General features: G+C 35.1%; 1 protein-coding gene across 3 annotated transcripts in view; it reads right to left on the bottom strand.

Moving 5' to 3' along the window:
* The window catches only part of LOC306879598 (protein Shroom2-like), a 43,853-nt gene that overhangs the window by 21,774 nt on the left and 1,091 nt on the right, over positions 1-20,988 (bottom strand). Inside the window, exons 1-2 of one of the 3 annotated variants that reach the window (XM_079432668.1) lie at positions 18,374-18,628; positions 9,516-9,664 (exon numbers count right to left, since the gene is read on the bottom strand). In XM_079432668.1, coding sequence (XP_079288794.1) covers positions 9,516-9,664; positions 18,374-18,493 — 269 coding nt within the window. In that variant the 5' untranslated portion in view covers positions 18,494-18,628. Of the gene's footprint in view, positions 1-819; positions 975-9,515; positions 9,665-18,373; positions 18,629-20,988 lie in introns of those variants that run through there. The other 2 variants (XM_079432667.1, XM_079432669.1) reach the window with 2 other exon arrangements.

Here is a 20,988-nt window from a genome sequence, read left to right as displayed (position 1 = left end):
GTATTTTTAAAAAATACAAATAATTATAATTATTATTATTTGTTTACAATACATTTTTTATCTAGTTTATATTTTGATTAGCCCTGATTTTCTTACACTTCAATCATCAGACTTAAATGGTCTGAAAAAGTGGCACCGATGTCCATTTTCATTTCATTATGCATCATAAATTACTTATGAATCATGAAATAATTATTAAATAAGAATACTTTTGAGATTATGAATTTGATGAATGGATCAACTAACCCAGAATTGTTTGACAAAGAATCACAATGAATAAGTGAATCATAATAAGCAATATTACAATGCTACCCATTTGGAATAGACAGTTGTAGCTACTTTGTGTTGAGATTAGGACCAAAACTAACACTAATAGTGTTAAAAACATTTCTGGTTTCCCCTTCCGAATGAGTCAGTTCCAGGCAGACAAATCCCACAGCACCACCTTTCCCATGTACCTTTCACTTTCACAGGCTGCTGATGTAACAGGTGTCATAGCAACTAAAATAAAGGAACACAGCTTCAGAGGGATCTCATCACCATAGCACTGTAGGAGCTTGTCCGAATTATTGTTTGATGCTGCTTCCAGTAAAACCAAGCCACCTGCTGTTAATATAAGACCTGATGTCCACAAAAGGCTTTTTTTTATTTCAAATAAAAACACTGAAAAAAACAACAATCAGGTTTCTGAAGTATTTGTTTCACTATTGACTGAAGTGCAATAAAATAGGAAAATATTGTATTTCTAAGTCATGAAATCCAGACACTACAAAACTGTAAACGTTTGCCAACATTTTCATATTTCAAAACTTTACATACCTCAATAATACCTGTACAAAAAGTCTGAGTCCACTACAGCATGTGGTTTGATTCAGTCATGATGCGCAACTCCCTGTGGTTATCTGTGTTTAATTATGTTTTCTCCTACAGTATTTGTGAAAACAGCAGCTCTTCCTCTAATGCTAATGAAATGTGTGTAACCCACGGGTGTCAACTCACCTTGGCAATGGACCGTTCCACAAATCATTTTAGAAAAGGGTGGATCAAGCAAGGATTAGCACCATGTGAAATTGCTAATTAAAAACCACTTTGGCATTTAGGTAGCGCTAATTCAAAAGTTACAGTGTGCAATGAACAAAACAAGAAAGTAGTTTTATTGGATCACTGAGCACCTCTATAAATCATATGCAGATGACTCGACTTCACCCCTGCCGCGGTGATCAAGTTCAAGTCATCCTCTCTCAGTTAATGCCATAGGAGAGATTTACTAGTTATAATTGGATTCTGAAGCTCAGAGTGACACAGCTCTTGTCACTACAGCCACACACCTATTTTACACTATTGGGCAGAAGCATAGGGTACACAGTGCTGCCATAAATTTTGGCATGGCAATTGTCTTAGAAGGGCCTATTACCCAATGCATCACTTTAACATTTAAACTACATCCTATAGCTGAAATATCTAGTCATTTAGATGCAGTTTTATAGCTGAAAAAATACGTAATTACTAAAAGAGGGAGGAAAAATGTTAATGTCCTATTTTAAGCAGGCTTCTGGAACAATTCTGCAACCAAAGTCTGTATTTAAACCAACTGAAGAAAGAAACCCATTCCAGCTGCATCCTGGGAAAATCATTAATTACTGACAGTTGGTCTATTGCAAGAGGGATGTGGATTCTTATCTTCCTTTAACAGAACGCTTACAGGAAGTGTAGCACAAATGTCAACACAATCCCAAAAATTCAAGGAATGAAAAAGAGCTAATTTTCTTAGCTTTGGTCACCCAAGGATTATTTGATTAATCTACCATCTACAATACCAGTGTACAACATTGTTCCCCAGCCAAATATATTAAATAGAATATTTATATAATACATGAAATAACTATAAATATGTATATAAATAGTTTAGTAAAATATATATAGTTTAGGGTCAGTAAGATGTTGTGGGGAAGTCGTGGCCTAATGGTTAGAGAGTCGGACTCGTAATCGAAAGGTTGCGGGGTTCGAGTCCCCGGCCGGCAGGGATTGTAGGTGGGGGGAGTGAATGTACAGCGCTCCCTCCACCCTCAATACTACGACTGAGGTGCCCTTGAGCAAGGCACTGAACCCCCAATTGCTCCCCGGGCGCCGCAGCATGGCTGCCCACTGCTCTGTGTGTGTGTGTGTGTGTGTGTGTGTGTGTGTGTGTGTGTGTGTGTGTGTGTGTGTGTGTGTGTGTGTGTGTGTGACTACTCACTGCTGTGTGTGTGCACTTGGATGGGTTAAACGCAGAGCACCAATTTCGAGTATGGGTCACCATACTTGACAATACGTCACAACTTTTTTTTTTTTAACTTTTTTTTTATGTTTAAGACGTTTTTATGTTGTGCTCACTAAGGCTGCTTTTATTTGATCAATAATAAAGTAAAACAGCAATACTTTGAAATATTATTATAAACAGTTCTCGAATTTTTAATGAATAGAATAGAAAGAATGAATATGAATGAAGTTCAAAAGGGCAGCATATATTTGAAAAAAAAAACTATTTTAACTGTATAAATGTCTTTGTCACTTTTGATCAATTTGTCTTTGCTGAATAAAAGTATTTTTCAAGAAAAACACCCAACAAAAATGGCATTGTACACAAAAAATTTCACTTCGCAGTTAAACGTGTGTACATATTTAAAACGATATGTTCGCTAAAAACTAATCTTTGATTTATTTTTGAATCTTTCCATCATCCTTTTTTTTTTACTCACTTTAGAGGCACTGAAGGTTTTTAATTTCCCCCATATAAGACAAAAGGAATTATCAAACAAAGATGCTCAGGTTTTTCCATACAATGTGATTCTACTGTTCTGAGCATTTTGTTAGATAACTCCTTTTGTGTTATCATTCACATATCATGTGATATGGCTCTACGTCACTAGGTGGCAGTAGTCATTCTATGTGAGAAGGACTGGCCTCTGGATGGTCTGTTTATAGCCAAAGGTCTCTTGGGTCAGTAATGTCAACAGGGCATTCAAACACATCAACAGCAAAAAACAAACAAAAAATAAAAACGTTTTGTCAATAAACTATGATGAATTAAATATGCTCTCCTGAGGTCTTTTTCCAATCAAAGTTTCTGAGAATAGTAAATGAACAATCAACAAAACTTCACAGAATACACATGTGAGAAGATCATATGAGAATGACCGAATCTGAATGACAGACTCAATACACATTCTCTTTGATAGTTTCACTTGGGAATTCAAGGTCATTTCAAGATGAGCCACTTAGCAGATGTTCCTAAAACAATAACAGCTCACAAAAAGATGACTGCCTCCTCTCGTCTGTTTCGAGGACTGTATGTGAAGTCTGTTTGTTTCTAAATTCAACAACCACAATATTCGTGTGGAACATGCGCAAAAAAGTCCCTTCAGACATTTCCACTAGTGACAACAATGTTATTTTCATTAATACTTCTGAGAAATCGCTTACTCTTTCCTTGAGCAAAAATCAGTATTTACATCTCTACATAGAACAATGGTTCTCGACCTTGTGAAATGTTGTGAATTGTGAAATATAGGAACAAAAGCATGCACTTTATACATTCAATCAGCTCATCTTAAGTTCATTTGATGCTTTTTGTAGCACATCTGTGTTATTGGTTTGTAGGGCTCTTACAACAGACTATCCATCTCTGACGCTCTCTTTTATAATAATTTATAGTTAAAAATGTTCTTTTGCCCCCTTAAATTTCTTCTTATTCACCAGTTCCAGATGTGCCTTTTTCTTTGAAACTCAGCACAAAAGGTTTCATCCCAGATGAAACTGCTGCTTGGCATGTACTTTTCAATGAAGCTGCCAACTGAGAACCTGTGAGGCATTGGTTTCTCAAACTGACTAACGATTTTGTCCTCTTGCGTATCTGAACCATCCGCATCCATCGCTGTCTGAGTTAAATGCAGTTTGCTGCTTTTGTTTAAAACATCAGTACATTAGAGCTGGGCGATACATTGAACGCAATGATGCGCATCTTGTCAGTAAAGCCTGTTCCGTGATTAGCACTAAATCTCCATCACCTGCTTTCAAGGTGCATAATCACGGAAACGGCTTTACTGACGAGACGCGCATGATCATCATGTACGATATATCGCCCAGCCCTACAGTACATACACTCATAGAATAGCCTTCATTTCTTCAAAGAACAACAGATTGTGTGTATATAGAGAAAACTGAATATTTTTTAAACCAAAATAAAACTTTAAAAAGCCCAAATAATTTTCTACTCTTTTTATGTAACAGTACTATAGAATCATATTGCTCCAATTGTAGCACCAGACAAGACAGTCTGTAAAAGTGTGGATGAGTTATCTAATCCACAAGCAACAGACTCCAAATCCCATTTTAATCACACTGACCATAATCCCAATATCTCTGTGGTTAGATTACCTACTCAGTGGGGCATCTGGGCACATTGGCATTCACAGAAACACTCAATTGTGCATCATGCATGAGTGACAATATTTAGTGTGTCATAGGATGTATTTCATTCACCTAAGAGTTTAGTAATCATGTTCATTTAGGTTAGTTAATCTAAATAATCACTGTGCGACATATAACATTTGTATTAGTGAACAATCACTGTATAAACAATCAGAATGTGTAAAAACCAGTTAATGTAGTTCAGCAGTATTACACAACATTTTATTGTGTAAATAAGTGGTTACACTAACACAAAAGTATGACTAATTAAAGTTGAACTCTGTGAATTTGGTGTGTCAAGCAGTATCATGCAAAACCAATTAAAAAATGTTTTCAGTTACCAATAGCTTTGTAGAAATTCACAGTTAGCCATGATTCATTTATTACGCAAGCAAAAGTTTACATTAATACATGGGAAAAGTGAATAGCACTGGGCTGGTCACGTGATCTCAAAAAAAGGGGGGGGGGGGGGGGGGGCAGCACTGTTAACTAAAACGAAAACTGATTTTTGTCCATTTACATAAAGCTAAAGCTAAAATAAAATAAAAAAATAAATAAAAAAAAAATCAGAAATGTAGCCTTGGGAATTCCTTAAAATAAAAATAAGTTTAAGTGGAAGTATACTAAAATTAATAAAACTAAAACTCATAGACGTGACAAACGCAAATAACAAAGATACTAAACCAAACTAAAACTAAAATGAAAATAAAACCTCATTTAAAATATTAATAAATATTATAATACTACATAAATTATACTAAAATAACACTGTATGAATCTCATGTGATCCCTTTTAAACATTTTAATTTCTATGTATAAAATAATTTAGTAAGGAAAAACTACCGAGGGCACCTTTAATTTAAATTCTAACAAATTTCTTAATATGGATTTTAAACTTATGACACTGAACAATATACTATCCAGGCATACAGATGGCCTTGTTCCACCATAAATGCTGTGTTCTCTATTTGTCCAGTGCCTCGGTCATGCCAAACTAAACAATCTCTCTCTAGCTCATACCATGACCTCATAGTTTCAAATGATTTCAGAATATGCAAAACAGGCACCTCCTACATACGCATCAACTTCCTATTTCCTCATTTCACAGTCAAACACTTATTTTGCTTAGGCCTTATTCAGACATGCAATCTCTTTAAAAAAAAACTACACTGTTAAAAGCCACACATCACCCTCTGCTCTATCATAATGCACAGACTGAGGCACGTGGTATGCCGAGCTCAGGGTCGTTTTTGTCATAAACCAGTGATCTGCCTCTGGCTGACAAAACATCTAACAAATTTGTCTTGCAATTATCAAGAATTATGACAATCACACACGCCTTAACACGTTTTTAAAACAACATGAGGGTGGAGTGATGTAACCGCATGTTATTTTAAACTGTAAATATGTATGTTATACAGTGGGGTTCCATAGCCTAAGACCATTTTGCGAATCTGGGATTCAAATATTAACTCAAACTGTAATGCTGGCAACACAAAATAGTATTTTCATTTAAAACGTATTTTCATAAGTGGACCCCAGTAGTTCAGATTTGTACTTGCCCTCCCAACATTTTCACTGGGCCAATCACAAAAATTATAAACTTTATATACATGACCATTCAAATGTTTGTTTGGGAGACGGCAAGACTTTTATGCTCACCAAAGCTGCATTTATTTGATCAAAAATACAATAAAAACAGTAATATTGTGAAATATTACTACAACTTAAAATATGCAATTTATTCCTATGATGGCAAAGATGTCACATGACCATTAATCATTCTAATATGCTGATTTAGTGCTCTAGAAGCATTTCTTATTACAGTTCGTTAGATTGTGCCAACGATGCCAAAAATATTAGATTGAGTCTCCATGTCAGAAATATTAGATCCAAACTCAGGCACTGAATCCTGTCAGCAAATATGCATTTTGTCTAATATTCAAAATTAGTTCTGTCTGTTACTCAAAACCTCTTAAAAACCAAAAATTAGTGTTTTACTGCATTTTGTCTAGTACCCAAAAACTGAAATTTTTGTGGAAACCAATGATGCTTTATTTTTTTTTTACACTTATTCATTTAGCTGACGCTTTTATCCAAAGTGACTTACAATTGCTATATATGTCAGAGGTGGCACGCCTCTGGAGCAACTAGGGGTTAAGTGTCTTGCTCAGGGACACATTGGTGTCTCATAGTGGATTCGAACCCGGGTCTCTCACACCAAAGGCATGCGTCTTATCCACTGCGCCATCACCACCTCCTTTTCAGGAATTTTTTTGATAAATTCAAAAGTTCAAAATAACCATATTTATTTGGTCCTTGGACCCCAAACCTTTGAAAGAACTTAAAAGATCAGGCTATCCATAATGACAGCCATTCAAAGCCATTTCGAATGAGATTCACACCTCTTGTTAAACACACGAGTCTGCAGACTGCCCACGCACGCCCCACCTTCCCCTGAGGTCCAGCAATGATTTGTTATCTGCTCTCTGTGTGCTAATTCTGACTCACTTACCAATGAATTTATCCGCTATAGGCACAGGAAAATACAGGACAATGTATGCACAGTTACAAATAATAAACTATTTTTGTCCACTTGAGGGCTTAGGTTCTCTTGATTTAAAAAATCCAAACATCATAATCACGAAACATTCCTGAATTCTTTTGTTATTACACAACTGGAATGCATTAATCTGACTAAATAGGCTGTGAGTAGTTAGGTGTCTGTTCAACAATGTCAACCACTTATCCCTGATTGCCTAATCAGAGGACATTTGTTTCACTGTTGGAGATACGAAACCATGACACAGTACTTGTCACATTGCACAACCCCCATTTCATTTCCCATGCATTTACAATAAACATTCCTCCAGTAAAAAAGCACAAGCCAAAGCCAAATGCCATTGATGAGTGACAAGAGGTGGATTTGATTCAAACCAAGCTTTAAATTCATAACTCTGCCAAATGCACATGCATTAAATATCAACTAGTGAATCGTCAATAAATTTTTAAGTCACCTTAACATAGAATTCTAGTCACTTTCTATCACCCGCAGTAATAGCTCTGTCCAATAGATAAACACAGGCAGTTTTTCTCTCTGGATGACATTGTTTGTTTAGCAGTTATGCTGTAATGCGACCAAACACACTTTGTGTTCCCAGATAGGCCAAGCTGAGACAAAGAGGACAGTGTTTAGCATACAAAGACGTGGACTGACCAGCCTGCTCCTCTTCAACTGCAATGAGCCAATGTTATGCATGTTTAACCGAAAAATACTATGCATTTCATAATGCATATTTTTCTATAGACGAGATCAAAGCAAACCTGAAACTGTTTAACACCCATTTATTTGTTGCTGTAAACATATGCATTCACTGCTTTCAAGGTGAGAAAACCTCACCTTTGTGTATGGGGTTATAAAAGAGCAGAAGTCATGAGAAAGCTGATAACAATCAGACCACGTGAATCAGGACAAAATCACTTCATTTGCATCACAGAGTCGACACGCGCTTTGTACCCGCAGTGTCCACTGGCTGTTCACATCACTACCAGCCCGCATGCAAATCTACTGCATCAGACAGAAACTTCAGAGAGGGTTGTTCATGAAAACATAGTGGCTGTTCACTTTAATGTTAGCTTTTGACTACTTTTGTAGAAACTGGAAGGGTAGATGAGTTCAGAAGATGCATTATTTGAGGTTTCAATTAAAAAAATAAAAATAAATGCCATGTTACTGGAGCTAAAATAACGTCTGATGTTCACTGTCTACAAACGTGACTGAATCCCTTCACTTTCATTTTCCAAAGACTGTACCATGTTCCGCATTTAGAAACAGAATGATTACCAATTTAATTTTTCATGAGAACATACAAATACCATGTCAAATAGGTAGGAATATCCACCAAAAGAACAATAAATTAGTTGGGAACCAAAGTCGGGAACCATATTTAAGATTCTAGGATATATGTATGTATATATATATATATATATATATATATATATATATATATATATATATATATATATATATATATATATATATATATATATATATATATATATATATATATATATATATATATATATATATATATATATATATATATATATATATATATATATATACACACACACACACACATTCATTTATTTATAATAAGTATATAAGTAATACTTTCAGTATATAGCTGGAATGAAAAATAAAATTGAAACTGATTCAGTTTTATTTTAGCTTTCTCTTCCTCTATCTCACGGTGTGTGCTTGTCAGTTGTCAGAAAAACAGTGATCTGGCAGAACTGGACTGTCAAGCATTCAACGGCTCCCTCAGCATCAGATAAACTAGTGATGCAAACAACACCAACCCCCGGCGGCTAAACTCATTCACTTCCCGCCTGTGACGTATTTTTATTCATTGGTGTTTCTACCTAACAGAGCAATACAATATTGATGGGAACACAAATAGTCCTGCTCAAAATATTCAATGCATCTTTTAACATATGAAACAAAAACAACAACAGTAAGTAACCATGTATATCTTACCGCTGTGAGGAGGAAATATTAAAGACCCTGTTTACACCTGGCATTAGCATCTGTTTCTGACAACCTGATCACAAGGTTGCAGCATTGAATGCCGCTTTCTTTCCTTGTGACCTCGTTCATTCGTAGCATGAATGTAAACACATCACAATTGTGGTGTAAATGCTATTCCACCCTGATCACCTGCAAATCAGTCATTGTGCTAAAACAATGATTCTAAACCTTGCCAAAATGGCTTTAAAAAGATCAGTTAGTATAGGGGCTTGACTAAAATAACTGAGCATTGCTCAAAATGTCCCATCTGCAGTGAGATAAAAATTTGGAAGCAACAGTCTGCCGACTTTCTGTGCTTGGTTATTTACGTGCTATAAGTGATGCATGATCAGGGAACCTCCCCTCAAAACCTATATCTCTGTGATGTATATTAGGTGAAAGTAGCTTGACAACTTGTGATCAGATTCCATAGACAGGTCTTAATCTCAGGTGTAAATCTGCCCCAAAAATGACAGCGAGGTTGAATATAAATTACCTTTTCACCACCAGGCTGAGAGTCTTGTAGGAGCCCTTGATTAGGCAGATGGCCTCTTGTCTGTAGCCGCTGAGAGAAATGCTGTTGACGTTGATAAGTTCATCTCCAGCCTGCAGTCTTGCAGTTGCGGCCTTGCTGCCCTCTTCCACCTGTGACACATCACAATACACTCAATCTCAATCAAATCTCTCTGTTTCACATCCATACATCACCTACAGATGAATAGACCTGTACTATTAGCTCTCCCTTTGTTGAGAGATTGAAATTGAACAAACTAAGACAATATTTGGACAAGCATTCATCTTTTATAAATGACCTAGCCACTGTCAGGCAATGTAGTGCAATTACGCCAAGTTCAGTTAGGGAACAAAATCTGGTTTGGCATCATCCAACTTGATTCAGTAAAGTTGTTTATAGTGTGAACGGCAAAAAAAAAAACAAAAAAAGGAAATCTGATTTTTACACACCCAGTCCAAACCAAATGGATTTTTGGTTTAAAATCTGATTAGGTTTCAGTGTGAATGGTCACATTATTGCTTTATTTGTTTTTTTCCCCAAAAACTATAATACATCCATTGTGTAGTTAATATTGAATGAAACATTCCGTTTCAAGTAGTATATACAAGAATATGCAAATACACAGTATATGAAAGAACATGCAAATACACTGTATATGAAAGATTATTCAAAACACAAAAATGCAGCAATGCAACAATGCTTATTTTATTCAGTACAATGGCACAATGTCCCGATGGACATGAGCAGAGATAAAGATCCAATTTTTGGTTTGTTCTTTTCTCTAGACAGAATGTGCGATATTGACCCCAAAAAATTCGATATTTTTTGGGATTGGTTTACTTTGACAAAATTTTGTGTTTTTTTGTGCTGACCTGTTCTGGATTTCCTGAAGCTTTTCATATTGTTTACAATTCAATTGGTTCAAATAATCTGATTCATTTAGAAACGAAGCAAGTGATAATCTTCATTAATGGGTAATTCACTGATTAAAAAAATGCAAATTCATTCATTAACGAAACACAGCTTTGAGTTGCAACGGCTCTATTCCATATTTTCTTTGAAACTATTTTCGTTGGCATGCATTCTGCAGTCAATGCGTGGACTCTGAAGGCGTGTTTTGTTTGGTTTTTGCAGCATTAATGACATCTCACACATCATTATAACAACATCACACACCTCTCCTAGACATAACTATGGTAAGCAGTGTACACATACTGTATGAAAGAAACCAATCTGATTTTATCATGTGCAAAACAACAGTGTGGATAATCAGTCCTAAAGATCCGATTTGAAAAACAAGTGTGAGCAAAGTCTTAGAGCATTTCCTAAACAACTGCAAACAGTGCAATCCCAAATACATTATTTGTTGTGTTCCACCCTTAAACGACCAAATGAGAAAGCCACGTTCACCTTTGTAAATCAGCAGCACTGGGGGGCAAGTCATACGCTTTCCACATCAACACTTTACCTCCAGAGCCGAGCTAGAAGCGAGTTAATCATAAATATTCCGTCATAAAGTGCAGATTTCAGGGAACATGTAGCCAAATAGGGGGTTTGGTCTAAACTAAAGTAAATTCCTGACATGATATGTAATGCTGCTCTATCTTCCAGTAAGCCAGTTATCTGCTATTAGAGCCTTTACCCCAAAGTTGATCACGGCTGTTCATTATTTACTTTCCAGGTCTACTCATCAAACATGAATCTCTCTGGAGGGATAATATTCATACACAGGAATGTACTTTTATCATAATACGGTGCTATTAGTAACATAACATTTTTAGAAGGTCAACTTTAAGCTCAAATGGACAACAAACCTTGAGTGATTATTCTTGCTTGCTTTATCACCAGCTATGGTTAGATTCAAGCACCAGTCAACCCTATAATAAACCATCTAACTGCGTATACGTGCATGGTCAAGAATGCACAAATGTGGCTATTTTAGTTATTCCTTTGTTGTATGTAGTCTTCCCTGCATTTATTATTTTAACAGCAGCAGGACTCTGTGACATCCGGACTTAAGAGCCCCCCTCAGAGTTTATAAAACAAGAGGAAAACTTTAAGCATGCCCAAATAAGAAGCACTAGAATAACCTCAAACGTTAATGTTAAACAGGAACGCCAGTGGGTGCCCCCCTCTGGCATTCCGCACCATACTGAGAGAATAAATGACTTAGAACAATGGAAATGTTCACTAGAGACGTATCAGACCCACACAAGCATAGCAAATACTGTCGGAGCATTGGGATGAGGGTGGGGGTGTCATTGAATGGGAATGTGAGGCAAAAGCAGAGGTGAGAGTGAAATAAGACAGATATTTCCTTCTATGTATCATGCATATGCATGACCTCAAAATGCATCCACGCAGTCCAAGTCAATATCAAGTCCAAATGCTCTAGAGTTCATGATAAGACCATGACCATGAAAATGTGGTTCTTGGACAGGGACTTGAGTACGGTTCCAGTACTACAACATTGATTGCCAAACTCACATGTCATTTACATGGTATTTCAAAGTTTGTCAAGGCATTTTAATAAATACAGAACTATTTGTGACCCTGGACCACAAAACCAGTCAGAGATGTATACACCGCCTGAAAGCGGAATAAATAAGCTTTCCATTGATGTATGGTTTGTTAGGATAGAACAATATTTGGTACAACTATTTGAATATCTAGAATCTGGGGGTGCAAAAAATTAAAATAAAAATACTGAGAAAATCGCCTTTAAATTTGTCCAAATAAAGTTCTTAGCACTGCATATTATTTATCAAAAATTAAATTTTGATATATTTACGGTAGGAAATTTACAAAATATCTTAATGGAACATGATCTTTTTTTAATATCCTAATGATTTTTGGAATGTGTGGAAAGTGGTTTTGTGGTCCAGGGTCACATTTCAATTAACAATTCTATTCAATTCACTCGCTGCTTTTCAATTAAATTCAAAAGCCATTTTTGCAAATTCAGGACAATTTTATTCTATTTCAGCAAATTTACAACACATTTATAGGATCCTTACATTACTCTTTTCTTAGACAAGAATAAAAAAAAAAGTGAAACAAATTCAGACATCAGTGCATATGAATCAGCATAAAATCTTTATTTGAACCTCTATTCTAGCACTCTCTATTCTATTGTAATTCTACTTTATTTGTCTTCTTTTTGTTTAAAAAAAAGCTTTCTATTGTTCTATTCTCTCTACTTGTTTTTCTTTTTGTGTATTTATATATATGTGTGTGTGTGTGTATATATACACACTAAAAAACACTGGGTTAAAAACAACCCAATTTGGATAAAAGCGTCAGCTAAATGACAATGTAAATGGATCCAGATCTATAGTAGGGCTGGTGATTGGGCCAAATATATTTTACATCATTTGATATCGATATTTACATTGTTAAAATAAAATGTAAACTAATGAATTTATAACTACTAATTTACAACTTTTTTTTCAATTTATAGTAGTGGAAAGGGCTTTATAAATACACTAGACTCGAGACTTAATGTCAAATAAGGTGCTGCACAACAGTATTTATATACCGTATACATTAAAACATGGATGAAAATCTCTTAATTGTATAGTATTCCTCAATAACAATAATAGTAATACATTTGTCATAATTTCTTCAAGTTAAACCATTTATTTAGGTGGACCGTTGTGAAGACTGTCCTTATATAGTGGGACAGCAGGCTGAAATTATGTTGCTCATTCACACAAAGACACAGAACTTTTCATCAACATCTATGTAGGCAAAATATAGAAAATTACTCAAGTTTATCAATATCCTGGCTTAATTTTTTCTCAATAAATATTTTCCTGCAAAAAAATTATCATCCAGCCCTACTCTATGGTATATATGCGAGTGCATTTGTCAAAGCAATATCATGGCATTTTTCAACATGTATCATAATCATAGTATCGACTATTTAAATACAGTGGTAATGGCTCCATGGTTCACTGTTTTATGTGCTAATGGCACCACTACAGCTCCATCAACCAGGTGGTATTTCCAAAGAATTTTTCAAAAGCTTGAAATAAGTTCCATGACCTTGGGTCTGGAGAAGGATGTGGCAGAGAAGAATGTGGAGTTCTGCTGACTGGTGTCCTGTGCTCTACGCTGACAGAGCTCTGAGCTTTAGAGCTACTTTACAGCCTTTCCTGCTGCATTCAACACACACACACACACATACACACACACAATACTCAAACTACAAATTTTCTTCCAAGAGACATCACCTCTTCACAATGGCGCCATTGTCAAATCTTGACAATGAGAGCACATATAATACACACCGGGGGCTATAACAGGACTATGCCTGCACAGAACAATATTATGACTAAGGGTTTTTTTGTTGTTTCAGTTTAACTTGATCGTATACTAAAGAATCCGAGTCGACTCCAGCTACAACAGAAGTATTGAACTGTACAGATTAAGCTTTTTTGAATGAACACTGTATCCTAGCACAAACAAAAGAGCATGAGCTCCTTGTGGCTCAGCATCAGCAGGAATGCATCTTAATTCCTGCCCCTCCAGGCAACAAAATAAAGACTGAAGACAGGATTTCCAAAAAAAAGTTTGCTGCAATCACATTCCATATATCAAGAAGCCTCCTATATGCTCCTAAAGAGCATTACTGAGTTTGTGTGGGGAATGGACAACCCCAGGATGTTCAAAATATCAAGAGATTCATACATACTGGGGATGCAAAATATCTCAGTTCATATACTATATTTCTTAATTTATTTGTATTGTTTATATTGAATATATTGTCTGATATTGGACATAACTCTTTAATTGTGCATGATTATTTCCCCTATTTTTACATCAAGACTACATTTGCCTTCATTTAACACTCACTTTAAAGTTAATCATTCAAAGCACTAAATTATCAGTGTAATCTTTAGTAAATCTAAAAATTAATATTAATCTTTCGTACTGCACATTATAATGTTGCGAAGCCTAAATTCACTTAGATTAGAATTTTAAAAGATTGATTTCATATTTTAGTATTTTGTTAATTTATTTAGACACAATAGTATAAAATTTGGATATCAGCCATTTATCGGTTTAAAATGCCTTATTATAATTTAAACATTTAAAAACTTTATCGAGACAGATAATAACAGTTATTTTTTTTATTTAATTCTCTGTAAAGAACTACACTTCCCATAATTGCTGTTGAGAAATCCACCAATCAGATAAGTTGCAATTGAGTCTTCCTCCCTACAACCTTAAACTACTTGTACATCTGCATATGTTTGAATAAATTGCAATAAACTTCAAATATATTTTGTTTACAACCAATAACTTGCAATCAATAATTTTATACTTTACTGTTGTTTTCGAATCAATTTATAAGTCCAAATTGCTAATTCAAAGTGCAAAAAGATAGAATTTTTAAATGCCCACAAAAAAAGGGAAAAATACTTCCATATCTAAAGCTGCTTATAAAATGTGGCATAACTGTTCTTCTCTTCAGACCAAAAATGATTGTTGTCTCCATATCTAAGGACAGCTTAAACAAAGCGGTGTGTTTCTTTAAACAGCAGCCTTTGGCAGTTTGGTGCAGTCTGAACAATAGATGCGTGCGCATGTGTGTATTTGCATTGAGCAAGGGCTCAGAAAAGATAAGAGCAAAGGTCTTGAAATACTTCAAAACATGCAAAGTGAGGTTAAATACTCATTCCTGATACTTCTTACTCGGAACATGAACAGACATGAACTGTAGAGTTAAAAGTCAAGCTCTTCTGAAATAAATACGAATGAAAGCTGCTCTAAATTTGACTGGTTCCTGCCACTCCTCAAGTGAAGTTATTAACGTAAAAAAGACTATCATTAACAGACTTTTCCTCTGATGGCTTTCAGTATGTGGGTGAAGGGTTATTTGCACCAAATTTGCTCTGAACGGGTCGGGGCATGACAGTTGACTGACGAATCCGGTTGTCGACAAATAGGTTTACCAGTGCTCATTAAATGGCTGCCCTTTTAGGGTCTCTGAGTGTTGAAAGAATGCATCAAAAACAAACAGGCAGCGTGTGAAAGGCTACACTGCATGCATGCAGTGTAAAACAGGATTATTAGCGTTTATTGAAACAGAGGACTTAAAATAAATGCATTGAAGACCATGAGAGGAATGAGGGGAATTTTAATTTGTTCCATTTTTCTTTAGAAATAAATAAAGCTGCTTACTGCAGCCCTCTTTCACCTAATGTATGGACGAATAAGGTCAAAACTAATGGGTCAGAAAACTCTAAATTGCACAGCAACAGCCTGGTAACCACCCACAACAGCCTATCATTCATCTTCAGAATTTACATATAGATATACAAAAGAAACAAATCTATCTTTGAAAGATCCATTAAATTAAACTGATCAAAAGTGACAGTAAAGACATTTAAGTCACAAATGTTGCATTGTTATATTAAGCACAAGCAGCACAAGTGTTTTGAACATTGATACCAATAAGTAATGTTTCTTGAGAAGCAATTCAGCATATTAGAATGATTTCTGAAGTATAATGAGACACTGAAGACTGGAGTAATAAAGGCTGCTGAAACTTCAGCTTTGACATCACAGGAATAAATTACACTTCATAATATATTAAAATAGAAAACAGAATATCACTGTTTGTACTGTATCTTTGAGTAAAATAAATAAATGGAGCCTCGATAAGCAAGAGAGACTTCTTTCAAAAACATAAAAAAAAGAACAACACAGACCACATTTCGCTAAGGATAAGTGAAATGCCTATTCCAAAACGTTACTGAAATTCACACAGGTGTACAGATAGCCTGTCACAAAACATGTTACAATGACCTCACTTCGTGTCAATTATTTTAAGAATTTAGTGAGACCAAGAAAGGTTTTCATCCTTCACTTACAAGACGTGAAAGTGAACTTGCCCAGGTTCCTTTAATCCAATCGAAATTTATCCCAGATGCTGTATCATGCATGTCCAACTGGCTTCAGGCTGTCGAAGATAATTCAGTACATTTGGATAATCAAGCAAAGCTTCAGCATTCCTGTGCTGTTCCTGGCACTGCCAGTTTGCCTCAGGAATCTCAGAGAAATGTAGTTGAAACAATCCACTGAAAAACAGAGCGAGCTAAGAAAATCAATAAATTAAGTGCTAATTAACCTGCAAACCTACAAAACACCTTAAATTCTAATTTTTACTTCTGTAGCTAAGGTAAAGTTTTCCCTAAATTGTACTACCTTGTTTACAACCTTGTATCTTTTTGCCTTTTGTGGATTAATGTAACTCTCAGGGAACAGTCAGCTTACAAAACAGACCTTTTGAACTTCTTTCTGAACACTTGTCATTAAATAATTCTCATCATTATGTCTGTCAGTTGATGTATGCCTCGAGGTTTGGATGGAATCCAAAACACGATAACGAAATGTGCACTTTCACAAAAACCAGTACAATAAGAAATAATTGTTCAACAGATTTAAAAAATCTTAGAAATGACCTTAATTCACTTAACATTCATTTCCCGCATACTATTTAGGACGGCTAAACAGTATGCGAGAAATTAACATTGAAAACAGTAAGCCAACAGATTATTTTAAATGAACTTTTAACTTCTGAGATAATATCCCACAATATATACAATATCTCGTACTGTAAAAGAGGAGATTCACTTTTTCAGTCTCAAAAAAGTTCTGAGGAAAGCAAGTTAAAGCAGTTTTTAAATATATGTACTCAATGCTAACACAAACAGTACAAGACAATTTTATGACCATAATATGCTGTCTTACTACATACATACTCATACTTTTTCACCAAGAGTGGGAGTAGCACCTCTACCACATACATAGTATAAATATGTGAATTGAGATGCAGCCAATGTTTGCAACTGGCCTTTGTTTAAGTAGTTTTTATAGATTATCTAATATTTAAGAAAAGCTTAACATAGGAGCTCCACACCCAATTGGAAGATTTTTGGTCATACTTGATAAAGGTCATTCAATTGTTTTGTCTATGGCACTTGTACTAGAACAGCAGGTTCGGACAAAAACACCAGTGTGCTAAGAATAACAAATTGGATTCACAACTAATGTTGCAATATGAGGAGAGTCAACTACACACGAGCTGTGGAAAAGTTTTACCTGCAGAATAAATGTATAGAGGTGCAGTGTTTTGTCAAGTATGAAGGTTCTGGTTTCAGTCCTTAACATCTTTATACATTATAGGGCTCATTCATCAGAAGAATAATTTATTTTTTGAAAGGAAGTGTACTACACCTCTGATAAAGCGATAGACCCGTGTTTAAGGCTTACTAATGAACTGCTAATGAACCCTAAATCTTAGCATGGTTCCTCAGAAAGTTATGACAGTTCTGCACCCTTGAGCAAGGAACATACAATACAACATACATACAAGCTTAAATGGATGTTCAGTGCAATACTGAATTTTCCCACGAGAACTGAATAATCATTCAATAAATCAAACTATCAAGCTTATTTTGTACTCCAAGTTCAAGTATCATGAGGTGAAGCTATACATTTGTGAAAATATAAATGTATAACAAGAGAGATAACACTGACAAACTGGCCTCATAAAATACAGCAAACAAGGTAGGCCCAAGAACAAAGCAAAAATGAGTAAAAAAACATGGAAAAATAATAGAACACACTTTGACTAGTCAGTCATGAACCAAGGTAAAGAAACATTGATGAAAACAAAGACACAATTAAGCCTAAATCTCAAAAACCAGGTGCAAAGTTTATTTTACAGCAGGATTTGCCATCATATGATCCAGTAGGAACAGCAAGTGACTTTAAGAGCATCAACGAGGGGGATAAAAAAACTTCAGTACATTATTAACCACTCTTACCAATTCCTGAAGTGTGACGGGGTCTGCAGGACTCACAGAAACAGTTGTTGGTGAATACCCACACTCAGTCTTTAAACCATCCTCTGAGAAACTGTGTTGTACCAAATCAAATGCTTCCATGAAATGACCTAACTTAACATTTTAGCTCCTTAAAGACCTCAGCAATGGCAGGAATTTACTTCTGAAGGTCACATGCACCTCAAAACTACAGTGTACATAGGGGTGTCCACCAGAGTTTTAGAGATGGTTACATTCCACCTTATTTAATATTCTTATAGCTAAACTTTGAATTAAAATTGGCTAGAAAAGAAAGACATTTACTGGAGAACATTAGGCATCCGAAGCTGAAAGTAAGAGTGATGAGTATTCTTTCCAAATTTATCTACGAGGTCCTTCAAAGTTGATGAGTAACCAGAAAAGCACACAAAAAAGTTTCGGTCACTGTTCAAAATGAGTTGCTGATAAACTACACTACAAGAGACCAAAGTGTTATTTTCACAGCTGTAGCCTATAAAAAATTTTAACTACAAAATACTCATAGTAATAGATGATGATGTAAGGCTTCATTCTAAATGCTTCATTCTCTTTCAAGAAATCACAAACAATGTCGATATCTGTAAATATATTAGATAATCTGCATCATAACACCACAACATTCACTACCGTTCAAAAGTTTGTGGTCAGTAACGTTTTTATTTTTTAAAGAAATCTCAGAAATTTCAGCAATTAGATACTGTTGTGTTCAGCATGTTACAGAGAGTTCTTGAAATGCGTGCACGTGCATGAGTTGCGTGCACGAGACAGAGAGTGAGCAAAGAAAAGAAGCATCCGTTTAAGCTCCCGTGTAGAACTGAGTTCTATAGCGTTCAGTCAGTTTAAAAATAACAGATACATCAAAAGTGACAGTAAAGAATTTAACATTGTTTCTCTGTCAAAGAAATGCTATTCTTTTTAACTTTCTATTCATCAGTGAATCATAAAAAAATTAAGCGGCAAAACTGTTTTCAAAATTGATAAGAAATGTTTCTCGGGCACCAAATCAGCATATTAGAATGATTTCTCTAGGATCATGTGACACTGAAGACTGGAGTAACGGCTGCTGAAAATCCAGCCTTGCCATCACAGGAATGAACTACATGTTAAAATACATAAATTAGAAAACAATCGTTTTATATTCACCATATTGCTTTTTTTAACTGTATTTTCAAACAAACAAATTCTGTCTTGGTAAGCATAAGAGAAAAAAATCGTACTGACTCTTAACATTTGAATGGTAGTGTATACACAATTGTAGTTGTAGGTAAAGGGTCTGTAAAATTATAGACTTCAATTATAGATTGTAATTATAGAATTATTAAATTTGGGTGGTACACGTGAAATTTAGTAAATGAACAAACATTTATGTAATAAAACATGTGATAAAATATATATTTAATTTAAATAAAATAAATTAAAGCGATTTATAATTTAATATTTATAATTAAAATGTGCAACTTTGTGCATGTAGTCATAAGACTGATGCATAACTCACATTCTTGTGTCAGTGTACAATGTGGGAAAGGGTGTCCTGTTCTGCCCTTCAAATATTAAAGGTATATTACTCACAAATACTTTCTATGAGTTTTGAAAGACAATACTGCATGACCTGATTTCATCAACTGTGGTATTTGGTCTAAAAAGTTTGAAAACTACTGGATTAGACCACTGCAAGGGACTTTTGTTTTAAATATTAGCAAATCAGATGAGACCTAACTCAGTTTGCATAGGTTAAGCCATAGTATACAATTTTGGGTTTCCTTTAAAATATGCTTAAAATACTTGTTCAAACAAACAACTGTTACTGTACCTACTTTACTTTAAACAGCTCTTTCTAAAGGTACTTCTGTGAAGTGTGTCTCATGACATAAACTCATGACATAAACTATAGTGCTGTCAACAAACAAAAGTCATCTTTAAACACCAGCTGATGACCAAACTAAGATTATCTAAATATTCTGGTGCCCTATGCAAGATGAAAACGGTCTTTTTCTGTACCAAGTAACCTAAATTTGATGGTTCAGTCTGAAAGTACATTCAGTGTGTAAGTGTAGATCTGCCTAGCTGTCTGTTTCAGCCACTATTGCAGTACCTGGTCATGAACTACATAGCTTTGCTTGCATTTCCCAGTTTTAAGTTCTATAATTTCTCCTCACACAACATTATTTGCATGTTACTTCCTTGTAAGATTCCAGGAAAGTAAAACTTTCTGATGGAAAAGTTTCTTGCGTTGGCCGGGAATCGAACCCGGGTCAACTGCTTGGAAGGCAGCTATGCTAACCACTATACCACCAACGCTTACCGATACCACACGAGTCATGCTGACCACACATGGTAGAAGAAATCCTTCTTCCGACTACAGAAAAGTGCATTACAAATATTAGAAGAGGAATATGAGTAAAGTAAATAAAGTTTTAGCATTAACAACATCTCTGAATAAATAAATAAATTTTAAAATATTAAGAACAGCTTGTGCTTTGTTGACGATAATCTAACGTACTTTATTTAAATATTCATTACACAAAACGTTTTACTAAGTATCATTGTGTATAATTTCTATATAATAAACGTTATTAGCA

The sequence above is a fragment of the Barbus barbus genome, assembly GCF_936440315.1.
Source record: "Barbus barbus genome assembly, chromosome: 13".
NCBI classification, from domain to species: Eukaryota; Metazoa; Chordata; class Actinopteri; order Cypriniformes; family Cyprinidae; genus Barbus; species Barbus barbus.
This window is presented reverse-complemented; position numbering and strand designations above follow the sequence as displayed.